The sequence below is a fragment of the Acanthochromis polyacanthus genome, chromosome 6, assembly GCF_021347895.1.
Source record: "Acanthochromis polyacanthus isolate Apoly-LR-REF ecotype Palm Island chromosome 6, KAUST_Apoly_ChrSc, whole genome shotgun sequence".
Lineage (NCBI taxonomy): Eukaryota > Metazoa > Chordata > Actinopteri > Pomacentridae > Acanthochromis > Acanthochromis polyacanthus.
This window is the reverse complement of record NC_067118.1, coordinates 7046290-7067200: the sequence shown is the minus strand read 5'-3', so window position 1 is coordinate 7067200 and position 20911 is coordinate 7046290. Positions and strand designations below refer to the sequence as shown.

General features: G+C 38.6%; 1 protein-coding gene across 1 annotated transcript in view; it reads left to right on the top strand.

Moving 5' to 3' along the window:
* The first annotated feature begins 3202 nt into the window (after positions 1–3202).
* pard6b (par-6 partitioning defective 6 homolog beta (C. elegans)) overlaps positions 3203–20911 on the top strand; it is a 32456-nt gene continuing 14747 nt past the window's right edge. Inside the window, exons 1-2 of the mRNA XM_022208824.2 lie at positions 3203–3687; positions 6605–6827. Of these exons, the coding sequence (XP_022064516.1) occupies positions 3625–3687; positions 6605–6827 (286 nt within the window). The 5' untranslated portion in view covers positions 3203–3624. The remainder of the gene's footprint in view (positions 3688–6604; positions 6828–20911) is intronic.

Here is a 20911-nt window from a genome sequence, read left to right as displayed (position 1 = left end):
ACAACCACGAGGAGACACAAAACAACCATAAATGACCACCAGGAGACACAAACTGACCACAAAAAGAGACAAAATAACCACAAACAATGGTCATAATGGTCTCATTATGACTGTTTGTAGTCATTCTCTCTTTTTGCAGCTACTTGTAGTCAAACAACCATTTTTTGGTCATTTATTATTATTGTTTTGTTTCTCTTCGTGGTCATTTTGAGTCTCTTTGTGTTTGTTTGTAGTCATTTTGTCTCTTTTTGTGGTTGCTTTTAGTTGTTTTCTGTCTCTTTGTGGTCGTTAAGCTCTTTCTTTACCTAATTATTTTAAATGGTGCCATTTTAATGTTATTTTTTAAACTCATGCCAATACTAATAGACTATAACTCTCTTCACAGCTAAACCATCTATTTATAAGCTTATTTCTGACAAATCTGATTCATTTTCTTGCATGAGATAAAACCTTGAACTAATTTCCAAATACTTTGTAGAGATATATGAACATAAATCTGCAGTTATTGTGAACCACAGTGGTGGGACATGCAGCACTAATTATTTTAGAGTGTAAATACAACATCTGTTTTGGCCAGAAGATGGCGCTGTACACCAAGAAACAACCGATAGCATTTTACATTTAAGTCTGGACCGGATCCATCATAACAGTTTATTTAAATTACTCCATATATTCTATCCTGTTATTCAGGGTTTGTTTTTAAAGGTCATTTTAAGTCATTTTGAACCAAAATATACTCAATCAAAGAGCTTTTTATCAGTGAAATAAGACTGGAATCAAGCTAACAAGTGTAAATATTGTGTTTAGGATTCTACAGTGTTGTTTATAATGAGAATTTACTCGAGTAACTCAAATAATGCAGACATAAACCCTCCAAAAATGATAAAAAAATAAAATAAAACTTCACCAGACTGCAATAAAGACTAACACTAGGAACCTGTAGTGTTATGAATTATATTGATCAACTTGACTAATTTAGACCTAAAACCTGCAAGAACAGACATGAAAACCCAACAAATTGGAGGATTGGAAGGGTTTATTTTTCTTGTTTCTTTCTTTTGACCCTAAAGCAGTAAAACTTAGACTGCTTAATTTCCATCATTTCAAAGTTATTTTGTGAACTGAAACTCAACACAGACAGAAAATGAATCAACAGAAGCCGACTTAGATGAGATTTGACTCTTAAATGAAATCTGAAAATCCTAAATGAAAGCACTTTGGTTCAGTTTTCGGCTAGATATTAAACCTGCTAACTGGAACTGACAATAATTCTTTACAATTAGTCATTTTCAGTTTCACAAGAACCTTTTAGCAAGAGCTTCTTTAAAAAAAATGCTTTTTTTGCCAATAGTTCTTTAATAAACTCCACAAAGATGTCTTTCGAACATCAAAAATACAACCTTTAGGTAATAAAATGGTGCAAAAATAAGAAAACAATTTAGGATAGCTCTTAATAAAAGGTTATTTGGGCACCTTTAATCAAATTATTATGTGCAGATTGTTTTCAACATTGATATTTTGGTTGTTTATTTAAGTAAGTAAACACAAAACGAATCACTCTCAGGGGGAACATAGACCCTCAGAACTTTAAAACATGGATGTCAAACATGCAAGACATGACAAGTCGTTTTGATCATGGAGTAAAATAATCAGTTGCTCATTGTTGTTTTGTCGTTTTGGGTTTCATTTTGTAATATTTTGTCTTATTTTTGTTGTTTGTTGTCTTTTTTGGTCTGACTTTTGTCATTTCTCTCATGTTTTTGTCGTTTTGTGTTTCCTTTCTGTCTCGCTTGTGTTTTTGTCTCATTTTTGTCATTTTGTGTTTCGATTTATTTGTTGTCTTTTGTCTTGTCCTTTGTCCGTTTTTTGTCGTTTTGTGTCTCATTTTTATCATATTTTGTCTTATTTTTGTTATTTTTTGCCTAATATTTGTTGATTTGATCATAAAGTAGAATACGATAGCATTCAGTTCCAGATAGCTGTGACTAAATGTTTTGTGTTTTTGTAGACACTCTGTGATCTGGAAGTCGTAACGTGTAAATGATAAACTGAGGCTGAATGTTGTTGAAATCGAACTTTTCTTCTTAAGAAAATTCAGGTTGTTCATGATGTTTTGTAAAAAGATAATTCATTTAATGTGAACATTTTCAAAATATACATTTTTGCACAAAAACAAAGGAAACATTTACAGTTGTATTTATTTATAAGTTGTTATGCTTTGATTTTATTGGTCACATGACATCAAATTAGGATGAATGTGGAACCTGAACTGAAACGAGTTTGACACCCCGCCTTAAAGAACTTGTGGATCCGAAGTAAAAAATCAAGATGCATTTGACAGCTGAAGACACGTTAATTTTGAGAGCTTGTACTTGTGAACTGTAAATGTAAGTCAAGTCAGATTTATCAGAAGAGTGAAAAACACCAAGTGATGCACAATTATGAACAGCAACTGACTATAAATGTTCATTGATAGTGACTCTACTAGTCTTTAAATAGCATTGAATCATTTAAGATAATCAAAAGAAGTAGTTTTGAGGTCAGATTATGTAATATTCGTACAAAATCAGCATCTGTGGGATTCTTTCTAAGAATATACAGCAACAAACCTTTCATGTAGAGGATTATCCAATTGCATGAAATAAAACAAAAATCACTGCTGATATATATATATATATATATATATATATACATATGTATAACAACTACTAGAATATAATAAGAATTTAATAATAAGAAATGATAAAATGAGGTCATAAATTTTAAATTAAATAGATAGCAGTAATAAAATGGAGAAATCAATTAATAAAAGCTGTAAATAAAATAGTAAATAAACTAAATAACAGATATCAAATCCAAAGTCTGACTAAAAAGGAGCTCTTCAATTTGTTTTTAAAAATAGGAAGGAAGAAATTATATATATATATATATATATATATATATATATATATATATATATATATGTAATACACACACACACAATAACAAATGATAAAAATGAAGTAATAAACGCAATAAATAAAATCAATTCTCTGAAGAATACTAAATAAAGCCTATCAAATACAAAGTCTCTTTAAAAGAAGCTCTCCAGTTTGCTTTTAAAAATACGAAGGAAGACAGCTTTTATTTTTATTTTATTCACACACATACACACTATAACAAATGATAAAAATTAAGTAATAAACGCAATAAATAAAATGAATTCTCAGAAAAATAATGAATAAAAGTCCAAAGTCTGACTAAAAAGAAGCTCTCCAGTTTGTTCTTAAAAATAGGAAGGAAGATGACTTTTATTTTGAAGGCAGACATAAAGCTGGCACAGGCAGGGTGTTTTATTTTGAAGGGCCCAGCCTCCACAGAGGTAGAGTCTGAGCGGAGGGAGGTTGGATCTCAGTAGCAACAACTATGACAGGATCGAAGTTCAGCAGCTGAGTCAGGCCGGTTGTCTTGGACGGAGACCGAGCACCGGAGGACGCGCGAGGAGTGTAAGGACGTCGGTGTTACCTGGACGGACTAAACTCGGAGGGACTCGCTCGGTTTGTGGATCCACGCAGCGGCGGCGGCTGGAGCCCGAAGCTCGGAGAGCGTTGAGCGGCTTGGCGGCGGTCCTGCTGCTAACGAAACATGAACAAAAACCACCGAGTGCAGAGCAGCCGTTCTCTCAGTGCCGTGGAGGTGAAGAGCAAGGTGCGGAGCGACGACTCTGTCCGTCCCGTTAACGGCGCTAACTCTCCGTTACTCCGCTAATTTAGCTGCTAAGTGGCTTGTTAGGTGATGTCGCATCAGAACACCGATACGAGCTAAAGCTTAAGTAACCGGAACAGTTTATTCCGAGTTAATTTCACAGTTATTAGCTTCTTATTAGCTTGTTAGCAGCTCCAGGAACTTGGATGTGGCGTAGTTAGCTCCGTAAGTTTGACGGCTAGCCGCTGAGTTTGAAGGCGGAGGTTGTTGTCAGCTGACGCCGCAGTGTCACCTGTCAGCCTCCCGCCGGCCGCTCACCAACGACCGGTTTCAAGTTTGAGTCACATCAGCGTGTCGCACCGGAGAGATTACATAAGTTACTAAACGTTTGTGTGAAACGAAGCCGGTTTGAGTTGGTTTAAACTACCTGTCGTGCTTTTTTACTGTGTGGACAGGCAGGTGTCATTCGGCCTCTAACAGCCGGCTTCTTCCGTCACCAGGTGTGGTGACAAAAACCCGGTTCCCTGCCAAAATGTTCATTTCTGGACTTTCCTTGGATGATAGTGACTTTTCCCGTCTTTAAATAGTATTTAAATCATTTTATGGACTCGAGAAATCAAAAGAAGTGGTTTTGAGATCGGAAGATGTAGTATTCTGACAGAACAAACTAAGAATAATACGTATACAGAGTTAAATACTATTTACATGAGGGACATGTAGAAGATGAACAATAACCAAGTTTTTCTGTGCTAACGTAAAATGTCAGAGTAGAACTTTTAAAGGGGGACAACAGTGATTTTTAAAAAGCCTAAAAATGTATTAATGTGTTTCTAAGTCGCTAACTTGTGGACTGTCGGTCAGGCTAATAATGTTATGCTATATGAGCTTGCTGTAGCACTAGCTTTAACTGTTTTTACTGCTCGGTAAACATCCCCGAGTTACAAACTTTTCTTTACTGTTAACATGAATGCCATGTAGAAGATTATCGATTAGTTTGAGCAAAAAAAAAAAGCAAAAAGCAGAACAAAGTTATTCGATCATATGTGAAAATTTGAAAGTTCGATCTTTTTTTTAAAAAAAGTTAATGATGTTATGCTGCGTTAGCTTGCTGTAGCATTAGCTAGTTAGCTTGAATTCTTTTTTGCTGCTCGGTCAACATGCCTGAATTACAAACTTTCCTTTACTGTTGACATGAAGATCATCTAGAAGATTAGTTTGAAAAATACCCCAAACTTTTTCTATAATATGTGAAAATATAAACATAGGATATTTTTTAAAAAGTATGCTGTATTAAAATATAAAAGTAGGATCTTTTTAAAAAGTTAATAATGTTATGATGTTTCCTTGCTGTAGCATTAGCCAGCTAGCTTGAATTTGTTTTTGCTGCTGTTAGCTAAACATCGCAACAGTACAAAATCAGAGTGTTATGTGGAGGATTAGTTAGTATTAGTTTTGGTCATCCATTAGTATGACCAAAAATATTTTTCTCTAATATGTGAACAGACGGTAAACATGATATATTTGGTTGTGACAAAAAAAAAGACATTTGTGTCTCGGGTTTTGATGGACATATTTCACAGGTTTCTGACATACTATAAACCAAAGAACTAATCTGTTAATCCAGACAATACAGCCCTTGATTACAGACAATATTATAACATTGTTTCTGATATTCAGGCAGTATGTGTTCAATATGTCTAGTGTCTTTGTTTAGACTGTAATTAATCGGATTTATGGATGGATTTTTGAATATAGAACAAAGGAACAATCTCTTGTGGTATTATTCTATGCGTTATAATCTTTATAGTAGTCATTTTTATGTGTTATTAATATTCAATTATCATAAAGTCCCTTATTGGCAGGTTGAAAACTGCATTATCTGAGTTAAACTGACCCTTTAAAGCTATTTCAATTGGTAAAAAGTCCTGGATTTGTTATTATTTGGGGCACAGAGCAGGTACAGCGATGCAGAGTCATAAGAATAAATGCGGATGACAATTAGTTCTTGGCAGAGGAACACTTTTTGGCACAACACTGGCAGCCTGCGGGATGATTACACACTTGTGTCGAGGAATGGGCCCTCGAGGCTCTTTTAGCTGCTCCAAACGAGCTCGAGAACTGTGTGTTGACACAGACCGTGACCAAATATTGGTGCCATTACATCTTTAGTCAACAGCGGTAGTAGATAAATTAGACTTTATCACACACAGTAAACTTAAAGTTAATTCAGTCTTTGTTCCAGTCTCAGCAGTCCAGGGCCGTTTAACCTATTTTGCCTCCTGATGTGAGGAGGTCTTCCGTCCTTTTGCTCCCAACCTATAATTACTGTCATTCTGTGTTGCGCTGAGGCATAAGATAACAAGTGTCCATGTTGGCAGTGGATTGTAGATCATCTTTTGTCAGTGCTGGGTAACCGTAACCACAACAACTTCTCATCAACACCACTAATGGGGACATTGTGCTCAGTCTTGGCTCCACTGTTGCCTAAAGATCAGGCGTCTGCAGCCATTGATCCAGTCAGACCACACTCCTCAGGCAGCAGCAGGTTTTCTTGGAATGCATGTACGCTGAAAACACCGTTTTATCAGGCTGCCTGACTGGATGTTTTGTACGTCGTATGCGACGTACAAAACATCCAGTCAGGCAGCCTGATAAAATGGTGTTTCTTCAGTCTTGAAAGAAGTGCATCAAGAAGAAAAACATGGAGACACAGACATCACAAAGTGACGTTAATAATTCATCACATGTGGTGTGTCAGCTCGTCCACATGGATAACAGACTCTTACATACAGGCTGCAGTGCTTTTGGGTTTATCTAGGCTACCAGCTCCAAATCTGACACCCTTTCCTCGGCTTTGCTTTCTCCTTCTTATCCGTGTGTTTATTTGTTTGCGCTCACATGTGAATTCCTGTCTGTTCAGTTTGGTGCAGAGTTTCGTCGGTTCTCACTGGATCGGTCGAAGCCGGGCCGCTTCGATGAGTTCTACGGCCTCCTGCAACACGTGCACCGCATCCCCAACGTGGAGCTGCTGGTGGGCTACGCCGACGTGCACGGCGACCTGCTGCCCATCAACAATGACGACAACTACCACAAGGCCATCTCTACCGCCAGCCCCCTGCTCCGGCTGTTCCTGCAGAGGAAAGGTAAGCAGAGAGGAGCAAAGACTTGGGGGCTTCATGATCAAAAACAAGACTGTAATTATACGTTTTCAGTTTAAAGCAGGAGTGTCAAGCTCATTTTAGTTCAGGGTCCACATTCAGTTTGATCTGAGGTGACCAGTAAAATCAGAGCATAACAACCGATAAGTAACAAATCCAAAAATGTTCACATCTAAAGAGTTATCTTTTTACAAAACATTATGAAAAACCTGAAATTTCTTAAGAAAAATAAGTTCAATTTAAACATTATGCCTTAATTTATTATTGACACATTAAAATGTACAGATCACAGTTTATCCACAAAAGGGCACAAAACTTTTAGTCACAGGTATTTGAAACTGAACAATGCAGTATTTTACTTTGCGATAAAAATGACCAAAGTCAGACAAAAAAATGACAAAAAGCAACAAAAATGGGCCAAAATATGACAATAATGAAGCGCTAAATGATAAAAATGAGACAAATATCATGAAACAAAACAAAAATGAGACAAAAAATGACAACAAAAGCATCAAAACATGAGACAAACAACAAGTCAGACAAAAAACAGCAAAAACAAAACAAAGTCTTCCAAAAATGAGACGTAAAACGACAAAAACGAGAAAAAATTACACAAATGAGAAAAATGACAAAAGCGAGAAACAAAGCGACAAAAATGGGAACAAAACAACAAAAACATAATAGAAACGACAAAAGTCAGACAAAAAACAACAAAAACAAGACAAAATATTACAAAAATGAGACACAAAACAACAAAGACAAGAGAAAAAAATTGCACAAATAAGACAAAAAATGAAAAAAGAAAGAAACAAAACAAAAATCATACAAAAAAGATAAAAAAACAAGACAAAATATTACAAAAATTAGATCCAAAATGACAAAAGAACAATCTAGTATTTTACTTTATGATCAAAACAACTTATCATGCTGTAGAAAGTATTTTAAATTTTTTGTTTTACTAATTTATAATCTGCACTTAGTGTTTTCTCCGGAATTTTTGCTCTGTACGAAGTCGTCTTGTGGGCCGGATTGGACCCTCTGGAGGGCCGGTTTTGGCCCACGGGCCTCATGTTTGACCCCCCTGGTTTAAAGGCTGCATGTTGCCCTTGTGTTTTGTCCACTCTGTCCTCTATCTTTGTCCTCTGGCGTCTCACACAGCTGAAGGTTAGCAACCTGGCTGAGCAGCAGTGTGTATTTAACGAGAACATTTTCTGGACCGGATGAATGCTGGCTTTTTTTTTAACATTTAATTTTCTATTTTTAAAGTCTTTCAGAGCAGCATTTATCAAAATGCCCTGGGGAGCTCTTCCAATTAGGATGTCCTGCGTTGTAGCACGGCATTCACATGGGAGGTGTGTTTTTACTGCATGACTGCCGTGGAAATAAGGGTTTCAAGTTCAGCGCTGTTTGTACACAGTACTCCTGTTGTTTCTTACTTCCTCACTGGCTGTGGTGTAATCATTACCCACAGCTGTTGTGCTAATAGTCCTGCTTTTACTGTACGTGATATCAAAAATAGTTCAGCTATCTGTTCAGGAAATAGGAGATGTTTTGGTGGCTGCTGTCATGTGTTAGTCATCGCTTCTGTCAGACCACACGTCTGCAAATCTCTCTCTGGTGCTGTGTGTGTTCTAGCTTAGGAGTAGCTAAGTGTGACCTGTTGAATGGGGGAAGGACCCCGGGGTCTGGCGGCCCGGGGCAGCCCCAGCCGCGTGCTCTGTTGTGTTTAAGCTGTCTCGCTGTGCCATATGACCCTATAGAAGCTAAGCCACTTTGTCAGGAGGAGATTAGTGGGGTGACTGTGCAGCGCTGCATGGGACCGTGTTTCAATTACACGCTCCAGACACAAGCCCCACGCTGGGCTCACTGCTGCTCGTCCACACACGTGAAAAACGCCGGATAAAAAACACCGTCGACTCGATGCAGGCGAGCGGCAATCACACATCAGTCATCCGCACACACACGGCTTTGTAGACGAGCTGGAATAAAAACAGAAAACTTTAACCGTCGTGTCGTCCTGCAGGTCAAACTGACCCGTTTTAAAGTTTGAAAATGTGGAAAAAAATATATTTCCAAAGTGAAACTTCTGATGTCCACATTTTCAACATTTTTGGGAAATCTTTGAACATTTTTTGGTGGGAAAAAAGAAATGTTAAAGATGTTTCTTAAGAACATTCACAAAAAAATAAATCAACCAAAATCCAGCGAAATTCGCTGGATTTTGGTTGATTTATTTTTTTGTGAATGTTCTTAAGAATATATTAGAAGTTTTGCTGATATACCGTATATGTTATCACTTTAGATACTTTTAGGATTTTTTTGGAAGATTTTTACTCATTTTTGAAAATATTTAGAAGAATTTGGGGGATTTTTAAAAATAAATCTTTTAAGGGAAACTTTAAAGGAATTATTTGAATATTCTTCCTGAAGGTTTTGCAAATTTTCAGAAATTTGGGGAATTTTTTGCTGAATTTTTGGATTTTTTTCAGACAAGGAAAGTATTTTTTTCGGTGCCCATAAGTGAAGACAACAGGAGGGTTAACGCAGACACCGCTGCCCGCCCTCAGACCTTGGTTTCCCTCCCTTCACCTTACCGTTGAGCACCAGTTGGTCCCGGCTTCAAAGGCTCTGCAGTTTGCAGATGCAGCAAATTGGCAGCTTGTGGATAATTTATTATACATCTGCAGACATCAGTTATTATCTCTGGTGATGGCTCTATAGCCGGTTAATGGCTTCTCAGTGTTGGAGGGAGCCAACGTGGAGCCTTTTTAACGCTGTTTGTTTATCTGGAAGGCGTCTGACATTTTATAGTCTCCAGCTCTCTTGGAAACACGATGTCAAACTGACTGAGGATGAGAAATGGTTTCGTTTCCTGCTTATGTCATTTTTGGTCTCGTTTGTGTCATTTATCTGTTTTTTTTGGTCTCATTTTTGACGTTAGCCCAGTTTTTTGTTGCTTTCTAACTTTTTTTCTCAAATTTTGTGTCTCTTTTTGTTTTGTTTCGTGTCGTTTGTCTCACGTTTTTACATTTTTCTTCTCGCTTTTGTCACGTTTTGTCTTGTTTTTGTAATAGCATGTTTTCTTTTTGTTGTTTTTTGTCTGACTTTTGTCATTTTCATCAAAGAAAATACTATGGAGCCAACCTGGAGCCTTTTTAACGCTGTTTGTTTATCTAGAGGGCAACTGACATTTTATGGAATCCGGCTTTCTTGGAAACACTATGTCAAACTGACTGAGGATGAGAAATGGTTTTGTTTCCCGCTTCTGTCGTTTTTGGTCTTGTTTGTGTCATTCATGTAATTTTTTTTGATCTCAGTTTTGTCATTTGCCAATTTTTTTGTTGCTTTGTACCTTTTTTGTGTTTTTGTTGTTTTGTTTCGTATCTTTGTCTCATTTTTGTCATTTTTCTTCTCAGTTTTGTCACTTTGTGCCTTGTTTTTGTAATATTTTGTCTTGTTTTGGTCTTACTTTTGTCATTTTTATCACAAAGTAAAATACTATGGGGCCAACTTGGCGCCTTTTTAACGCTGTTTGTTTATCTGGAAGGCGTCTAACATTTTTCAGCTCTCTTGGTAACACGATGTCAAACTGAGGATGAGAAATGGTTTTGTTTTGGCTAAACTGTTTCACTCATGATAAATGGCATCTGTGTGAATGATCCCAGAAGTTAGATTTTTTTTTTTTAATTTTTTTGGAAAAAACCTGCATGTAATCAGGCGAGTTGAAGTCTGTGATGTTGACAGAGGGAGGTCATAGTGGAGGGTAACGCTGGTGCAGCCCTGTCAGCTCTTTATCAGTCTTACAAGCTGGATTTAATGCCATTATACTACTACTATGTCCTTGGAGACTGTAGCTGAGTAATTATGTAAATGTCTTAGATGGTCATTAGTCAGATGTAATGAGTTTGGTCATTATTGCGTAAGAGCAGAACTGGGCCAAAGTTTGTTCCAACTTCACAGAAAACAGCAGTGAAATCTGAACACAAAGATATCCGGGAAATGATAAAAACAGCTCAGATTTCTGACACTCCGTTTCACTTGACATGATTTGTGTGCTTGTTTAAAAAGAAGAAAAAAAGTCTAATCTGAGCACAGTTCAGCTCAAGCGTGTCATTAGGGCTATTTTTGGCGCTGCGTTTTATTTGCAAGACTAAATCCAGGCTACGGATATCCCAGGATAGGTGCTCTGTGGGTTTTTGTTCATTCATCGGTGGTGTGCAGATGGCTGTACGGATAGAGGGATGGATGCGAGGCTGCGAGTGCATGTTGTTGTACTGCTGCGGTCTGCTGCCTGAATAATGCCCACATTGTTGTTGCCTCTGCATCGACGCTACGACACCGACCGGCCATTAATGTCTTATTGTTCGCCGTTTGCGTCTGTGTGGGGAAAACCGCCATGTGCCAGTCATTTTTAAAATTGCTTCGACACTCTGCAGCACAACTCAGCAGCTCTGGGTATCCCCGTGCAGCCCACCCCCGTCTGTGAACAATGTGTTGATGGCTGGCGAGCTGGCAGCGAGGTGTCCACTGTTTACTGGTTGTCATGGCGCCGCTGAAGGGGCCTGTTCAGACGTGGATTAACTGAGCTGGAGTCTCTTTAAGGCTGATGGGAGCTGCAAGGCATGCTGGGAGCACTGCTGCGAGCGTTTCAGAAGCCAAGTCTGTATTAGGATCCGTCTAGAACAGGGGTGTGAAATATGCGGCCTGCGGGCCAGAACCAGCCCCCTAGAGGGTCCGATCTGGACGACTTTGTAAAGTGTAAAAATCAGAGAGAGGGCAAACTGTAAATTTAAAGTAATTTCTAGACCATGAAAAGTTGACTTGATCATAAAGTAAAACACTAGATTGTTTGTTGTTTTTTTGTCATTTTGTGTCTTGTTTTTGTAATGTTTTGTCTTGTTTTTATATTTTTTTGTCATTTGTCTCTTGTTTTTGTCATATTGTGTTTTCTTTTTGTCTCGCGTGTTGTCTTATTTTTTTGTCATTTTGTGTTTTGCTTTATTCATTGTTTTGTGCATCGTCTTTGTTGTTTCGAGTTGTTTCACTTGTGTTGTTTGTCTACTTTTTGTTGTTCTGTTTCTTGCTTTTGCCTTTACGTTTTTATGATATTTTGTTGTCTTTGTTGCTTTTTGGTGTCTGACTTTTGTGTTGTCTCATGTTTTTGTCATTTTGTGTTTCCTTTTTGTCTCGCTTGTGTTGTCTTACTTTTTTGTGTTTTGCTTTATTCATTGTTTTGTGCATCGTCTTTGTTGTTTGTTTTTTTGTCTCCCCTGTGTTGTTTGTCTACTTTTTGTTGTTTCTTGCTTTTGCCATTATGTGTCTCGTTTGTGTCATTTATGTAATTTTTTTTCTCATTTTTGTCATTTGCCCATTTTTGGAGTCAATCCTAGATGACTTGAGGCGAAGACAGGGGACACCTGGACAGGTCACCAGTCTGTCACAGGGCTACATATACAGACAAACGATCACATTCACACCTGCAGGCAATTTAGAGTAATCAATTAACCTCAGCATGTTTTTGGACTGTGGGAGGAAGCCGGAGTACCCGGAGAAAACCCACGCATGCACAGGGAGAACATGCAAACTCCATGCAGAAAGATCCCGTGTAGGCTGGGAACTGGGGATCTTCTAGCTGCAGATAAAAGCTCAAGAAAAAAATAAGAATAGAGGGATAACTGTTGGCAAAGCATGCATGCTCCTACTGGTACAGAAGTACTGCTACCAGGCTTTGAGGCCTACGTCGAACCAAAACTTCCAGGGTTGTCTAGCTCGCCATCATCAATCTATACAAAAAACCTGATCTGTTTTGGTAAACAGGTAAAGAAAAAATGGTTGTTGCGAGAGGATTTAAAATGCGATTCTGGCATTATCCAGTAGCTGTTTTGTATTGCGTGCCTCTCCGTCCATCCACCAGCTCGTCAAATAGAGGCTGATGAGTCCAGGTTCAGTTTTCTCCAGGGCTGAAAATGCAGTGGTGTGTTGAGATGTCCAGCTGGGCTGTGCAGTCTTTCAGGGCTTACTCTGACTGACTGCATGCATGCAGTAGCTCAGCTGTACAGGTGTAGGCCATTTTAGCTGGGTTACAAAAAGTTTTATAGCTATATTGAGAATTTCACGTGCCAGAGACACCTCGTCAACCACCTGAATCAGACTGAGTAAAACTAAATCCCAGGTATAGTCACTGAAGTGAAACTGTGAGACATGCCCAGGTTAATGTTTGATTGGTTGTTTAGATGTTTGATCCAGTGTCAGAGGTGTTGTAGTTACTTTCGTTATGGTTTATGAGAAGAAACCTCGTGAACCATCTCAATCAGATTAAACTGACTGAAATCCCACGTGTAATTTGTTACTTAGACATGTCTAATAGAGAAGCTTATGCACCGGAGAAGCTATCTGAATCAGAATAAATACAAGCTAAAACCCAGATAGTTTCTAGTCAAAGCAAAACTGACAGTAGGGAAACTGAGACACACGCCCAAGTTTGTATTTAATTGATAGTAAACTCAGTTGTCAGGTGAGATTTTTCCTGCATCACCATATTTGCTCGTATCAGTCATCCAGAACGTCCTTTGTGTTTGTATACAGGCCACTTTAAGAGTTTCCAGGCTGTCATGTCTTTGCTCTCAGGGCGTGTGTTTGTTCAGTGACGTCGCTCATGTCGTTCAAGTCCTGAACAGCTCATAACTCTCGACCAGTAAGGTGGAGGGTAAAGGTATGGAGAGGGACAGGAATGCTTGTATTTGTGTATCCCAACAGGGACTGCCTGAGCAATTAGTAACCAGTGCATGAGTCATCCAGGCAGAGGAAAGAAAATGTACAACGTGACAAATGTCTATTCAGTAAACCAGGCGATGTCTCTGATAAGCAATGCCCTGAATCTGTTAACTCTGGTGTCGTCCTGCGGGTCAAAATTGACTCATTTTAAAGTTTGCAAATGTGGAAAAAAATATATTTTTTCACAGGGAAACTTCTGATGTCCACATTTTTAACATTTTTAGGAAATCTTTGAACATTTTTTGGTGGAAAAAAAGAAATGTTAAAAATATTCCTTTAAGAACATTCACACAAAAAAAATCTACCAAAATCCAGCGAATTTCGCTGGATTTTGGTAGATTTTTTTGTGTGAATGTTCTTGAAGAAAATATTACAGGTTTTACTGATATATAAGTAATCACTTTCGATATTTTTTGAATTTTTAGGGAGATTTTTACTCATTTTTTGAAAATATTTACATGAGTTTTCTTGCCAAATTTGGGGGATTTAAAAAAAAAAAAAAAACTTCGGGAATTATTGGAATTTTCTTCCTGAATGTTTTTCAAATTCAAAGATTGAAAATGTGGAGAAAAAGAAAAAAAAATCACAGTGAAACTAATGATGTCCACATTTTCAACATTTTTGGGAAATTTTTCAGCATTTTTTGGTGGGGAAAAAAGAAATGTTCAAAATGTTTCTTAAGAACATTTACATAAAAATCTACCAAAATCCAGTGAATTTTGCTGGATTTTGGTTGATTTTCATGTAAATGTTGTAGAAGAACATATTGCAAATTTTACTGATATATACGTAATCACTTTAGATATTTTTAGGATTTTTTTTTTGGAAGATTTTGACTCAGTTTTTGAAAATATTTACAAGACTTTTCTTGCCAAATTTGGAGGATTCTTAAAAAAATAAAACATTTAAGGAGTTATTGGAATTTTCTTCCTTAAGATTTTGTACAATTTTTGAAATTTGGGAATTTTTTTGCTGAATTTTTTCAGACAAGAAAAGTATATTTTTTCGTGCCCGTAAGCGAGGACAACAGGAGGGTTAAGTAATGGAAGGGAGTCACAAAGACGCCACAGCATGTAAAGGCATTAATTCAGGGGCATTGAGATGAAAGGATTAAAACAAGGGAGACATGCTGGCAGGTGTAAAGGATGCTTTATTTCCCCACGGAGCACAATATGTGAAATCTGCTTTTGATCTCAAGTTTTCGACAGAGCATGAATTATTCCCTGGGATGCTGAATGTAATGAGTAAAGGAACGATGGAGCTCTTGAGGAAGAATGCTTGGAGGAGGAAGATATCTTAGGCCTAATAAGTGGAGATGAAAGGGAGGGAGAGTAAACAGTGCTAAAGAGGGGAGTAATGTAGAAGGCATTGTTTAGGCATGGCATGTAATTAGAGACGAGAGGGAGTAGTGTAAGTGTGATAGGAATGCAACAAGAGGTAGGGAGGGAGGGAGGAGGAGGATAGTGGGAATAGTATTAGTGAGGGAGGAATGCAGAGTGAGGCCCAAGCTGGGGAGGGTGGGAGAGAGAGAGAAATAAAAAGAGGGAGAAAGAGATGGAGGAAGAAGGGAGGATTGGAAGGGGGGCATTTTGGGTGGAATGTGGCCAGCCTCTGATCACGTCTGCTGGGTAGATTAGACAGGACAGCGGGCCAGACTGGACCCTGAGCTCCAGAGCCGGCCAGGAGGCGGTGGAGAACAAGGAAAAGAAAGGAGAGAGAGGCAGAGGATGTGTTAGAAGATACGAGAGGCGAGCCAACAACCTTACTTTGTACCTTTTTAAACCTGACTGAATGAGACTGTGTGCAGGCCACAAGAAGATGGGACTGGATAGAGTAAGAGCGAAGGGAGGGCGTCCAGGCTCCGGGTTGTAGAGTCCGTCAGGATTTCTCAGCTCAGAGTTGGGTGAAGAAGATGAATGGATGGAGGGAGCTTGGAGGAAAAAAAAGCACTGCATGAGTAATATGAAGGAGGGAGAAAGTGCCTTTGTGATTAGGAGAAAGAGGTGAAGGAGAAGCTGGCGGTAAAATACTACAAACTATGCATCGACTGATTAGCAAAGCAGATATATGGCATTTTTTAGATTATTGGGATTGTTCTTTTCTTCGACATATTATCGTTAAAACAACTAGAAAAGTAGTGAGAGAGCGCAGTCCTCCTCCAAGGCTGCTCATTCCCCCATATGGCATTGTCAGAAATGCATTTTTTTTATTAGTGATGATCAGCAATCAACATAGAATGTGTCCATTTAATATAGATGTACCCTCAAACACAATGACCTTGATCTGAGCACAGGTGTGTGTTATGCATGTGTACGTTATGTACGGATACCAAATTGCATGACCTAAATATGTAGCATGTGTGATTTATGACAGATAGCACCAACATATAGACCCCTATGAACAACAGTTTGTTTCCTATCAGTGAGTCCACATTACCATTTTGACCAAAATCACAGAAGAATTGGAAGATTAGGATCAAATTCTACTGATGTTAAAGGCCTCAAACGTGGTTAAAACGTCAACCAAAGACTGTATCTTTTGTAGGAAATATGAATCTATCCCTATATATACAGTTACAGGAATTTTTTGCTGCGCAGGTACCACCATTAATTGTAAATTTTGCACCTTTTCCCCACTTGTAAAGTGCAATATTTAAAAATATGGCCCATGCTAGATGCAATCAGTCATCTAGATCTACTAAACACAGCTTTGTCAGTGGTCTCACCAAATTTCACAGCTATGGGAGTTAAAATTATGGAGATACTGAACCCTTAAAATGGCTCTCCTGGTAAGATGTTTTTCAAGGGGGAAATTATAAAATTTTGCAGGTCAGAAAACGCATGAAATCCTCAAAATTTGGCCAAAATACTACTCAGAACAGAGGATTTAGGTCCTAAACAACAACTGGAAAAGCACTCAGAGAGCGCAGTACTCCGCCAAGGCTCCTTATTCCTTACTGCCATTTCCAACAGATAAGTCCCAATAAGGCCAATAGCGGCACGGCCTCCACTATCTGGCAATGATACAGAAATCTGGATCCACAAATCCGTGGATCCAGACTATAAGCCGCATCACTGCCAAAATCTAATCACTTGGTCCTTGTGTCATTTCTGACCTTCCCTGAAATTTTCATCCAAATCTTTTAGTCTGTTGTTGAGTAATGTTGCACACAGACAGACAGACAGACAGACAGACAAACAGACAACTCCACCGCGTTCCTTGGCGGACTAATAAATGCGCTTCTTTGGTTCTGATACAGTCCAGCTCCCTCTTCAGTCGCCCACAGCTCTGTCTGATTGGTTACAGGTCACAAGTTACAGCCAGTCACTAAAAGCTGTTGTTTACACAGAGAGACAGATGAGCACATTTATGGGCTGTAGCGTCTGTGGTGAATTAGCCGAGTTATGTTGAGAAGATAAGGCCGCTAAAGGTTTAATAAACACCACAATCATATTCACACATGGCTTGTTTCCCTGTTACACATAAAACAAGTGGCGTAGCTGGAACTTAATTTGTTGACGGTGCTAGGCTAAAACTGTCACTTCTAGGTTTGCTGTTCCTCTTAGCCGGTGGATAATGCTAGCTGGATCTTTCTAAAGTAAGATTAGTTTAAATACTCTGCTTTAACTGACAGATACGTCACTCTAGCAGAGACACAGCTGACAAAAACTGAACAAGCACAGCTATCTCCTCACATCAGGACATTAGTTACTTGTACAGCAGATATGGCTACGCCAACAGCTAGCAGCTTTGTTAGAAGGCTGCCACAGATTACCCAACTAGTAATACTTTATGACCTGGGCCTTTCTGGATAATAAAAGTGACAGAATAGTGGAAGTTTAAGAAAACAGAGAAGAACAGCAGATGTAATTACAGGAGACGAGGAGACAAACTGATCAATCTCAAGAAGGAAGCTGTGTATTGGACCAATGCAGCTAAGAAACCGAACATTTGTGTCAGATAGACGTGTGAGAGCTGCACATTAGGAGAGCTCCTCTAATGTCGTTATAGAAATTCTCATTTAAGAGTTGAAGCAAAGAGCCTGGTTTTTGACATTTCAGTTCCTGCCATTGATTTTTTTAAAGTGCTGTTCAAAGATTTTTCCAGATAAAGTCAGGACTCTGAAGCCAGTTATTTTTATTTCAAGATGAAAATCACTGATGGAAGATGTTCAAACAGATGAAAATCTCCAAAGGCTCGCGTTGGTTTTCCAAGCAAACGTGGAGATGCATCAGAATGCATAATTTGTGATAACATTTCTACTTTGACTTCAGAGCAGGCAGATGTATTTCTTGCTGGATTTTAATTAAAAGGCATTCCTTCTGTCTCCTGGGCTCGGTGCTACAGAGATCTTGATATGAAGTATGATAACTGATACGCTTATCTGTGAATTTCTTTCAGCACCCCATTCCAGCATATTTACCCTGGCTAGCTGCACACCAAAGTCAGCAGGCTCTGACATGCAGCTGTTGCCTAACTACTGTCGCCGTTTGTGCTTTATTTCTCTTTATGTCTTCATATTAAGAGTCTTTACACTTTCAAAGCTATAAAAACTGATAGTGGTAAAGGACAGGTTAGCACATTTTCATCTTTTGTGAAAATATGTGCACTGAAAGGGTTATTAGTCAGAGGAATTGCATTTACAGTTGTAATGTCCTGCACCTTCTGATTGTAACAAAAATCCTTTTCTAACTTGATTTCCATGTAAGAGATATTCAGTCCTTCTATCGTGCAAAAATGGATTTGAATTCAATTTGACGCTCAAGTTTCAAATCAGAATTTTAAATTTGAAAAGTTCATTGTAGCTATGAAAAGTTTGTCTCAGTGAGCAGATCTAACTCCAGGTTGACTGTGTTGTCTTCCAGAGCCAGTTGCAGAGATCAGGGAAGACCCAGAAGAGGGTCCACAGAGTCCCTTGTCCCATCCCTCCCCACTAAATTCCCTATTCAGACGTATGAGCGACAGGCTTGTGAGGCTGTGGACTTCGTTCAGGCAGTCCGTAGAGCTTCTCCTCCTTTCTCCCCGACGTCTTGTCCGTCTTCTTCCTTCACCTCCTGAAGGCAGACAGACTTTATCAGATGTAGCCGCCTCGATACAGACTCCGTCCTGTAACCTGGTACCGCATCCAACATCCCCAAGTAACCTCAGATCCAACCTCAACTCCTAAGAAACATTCCTGCTCCGAGCTACTCTCTGCTCCAGCTGTAGTCCCACCATGACCAGTCCAGTCTACATGCTAGTTACTGACTCTTATCAGTAGTTCCCCTCTGGATCCATACTTGTCTTACCAGTCCCAACACTGTCTTTTGTTTCCAAACTAGTTTTGACATCCCAAACCAATGTTGGCTTCATTTGCCTGTACTAGTAGCACCAGTATCTTAAAAAGCTGCAGCATTTAGAGGATTGACAGCTGCAGTGAAGGAGAAGGAAAAACTGAGTCAGAAAGACAAGAATCTGCAAGACCAAGAGACTCATGCTGAGAAAGGGAGAGGTTGAGTGAAGGTGAAGCGAGGAGGTGCTGCAGGAAGGAGGAAGTGTCTACGTCAACACTAAATAAATTGATGGAATCGCCTCCTACTGCAGTGACAAGACAGAAGCATTAAAAAATGTTGGCAGATAACGTGCATGAATCCAGCTGTTTTTACTCTATATTCACGTAGAGTAGAACAGAAACCGCTTTTATCATTGCACAAGAAAAGAAGCGGCAATTGTGTCAGTGCGTTTACGCAATCAGACAACAGTAGTAGGAAAAAAATGTAGCTGAAAAATTAGCATGTGCAAATTTATGTATGAAAACAGTGGGGTAGCTTATTCTTTTAAAGATATTTGGTGTATTAGGACACAAAATGGTAGATTTACTGATGTTGCACTTCTAGATAGTGCCAATTGCTCAATATAAATGAAAAATAGGTTGTGAACTAGCACAAGAATTGCAAACAAGGTGCAGCTGGATGTAAATGTGTAGGTTGTTTTCTAGTAGACAAAAATGTTGTTGAAAAATTAGCATGTGTATCTATGAAGACAGTGGAGTAGCTCATTCTTTCAAAGATATTTGGTGCATTTAAACACAAAATGGTAGATTAGTTGGCTATAAATGAAAAAGTAACAGCTTAAGTAGCACAAAAGTGTACATACAAGGTGTAGCTGGATGTAAACGTGTAGTTTTTTTTCTAGTAGACAAAAAGTGTAGTGGAAAAATTAGCATGTGTATCTATGAAAACAGTGGGATAGCTTTTGTTTTAAAGATATTTGGTGAGTAACAGCAGAGTAACTGATGTTGGGCTTCTGAATGTTGCACATTGTTTAGTATAAATGAAAAAGTAACGGCATAAGTAGTGCAAAAATGTACACACAAGGTGCAGCTGTATCGAAATGTGGTTGAAAAATTAGCAACTGTGTCAATGAAAACAGTGGGATAGCTTATTCTTTTAAAGATATTTGGTGTATTTAGACACAAAATGGTAGATTAGCTGAATATAAATGAAAAAGTAACGGCTTAAGCAGTGCAAAAATTACAAACAAGATGAAGCTGTGTATAAATGTGGTCAAAAAATGAGCTTGTGTGTCTATGAAAGCAGTGGGATAGCTTATTATTTTAAAGATTTGAACTATAAAGCAGTAGATTAAATGAAGTTAAAGTACAAGATCTTGCACATTGTTGAATATAAATGAAAAAGTAATGGCTTAAATTGTGCAAAAGTATACATACAAGGTGCAGCTGTGTGTAAACGTGTAGTTTCAGAAGGTTTATAAGGTAGATGCAAAGATATTTCTATCCTGCTTGATCTTCCTGACAGTAAAGACTTAAATTTGGGTGTCCAGACGGGGTAATAAAGCAGGACTGATGACTGTAATAGAGAATTCATGACGAGGCCTCGGAGCAGGCTAATGCTCGTGACCGGAGTGCTTTAAATAATGGATTTTAATAAGATATTCCTCAAATTGGCAGCTCGGTTATTACACGTTGAGACTTCCCTTTGCCGGCTTCACACCTCAGACGCCTCGCTGCTGTCGGTAAACTGTGCTACCGTCTTATTCTCTCTCTCTCTGACCTCCCTCCTTCCATTTCTTTCTCCTTCTCTTATCAGCAGCATTAAGGCACTTTTATCTGGGCTGTGCCGGCGAGGTATGCTCACCACACCAGGAATAGCAACCCTCCGGGAATTTACTCCTTTGAAAGTTTTTTTATCACCTCCTCCACTCTTTTCACTTCTCTCTATCCTCTGTGCTTACTTGCTGTGTTTCTGTCCCTCCTTGCTGGTTTCTTTTGTTTTTGCTTTCTGCTTTTTCTTCTT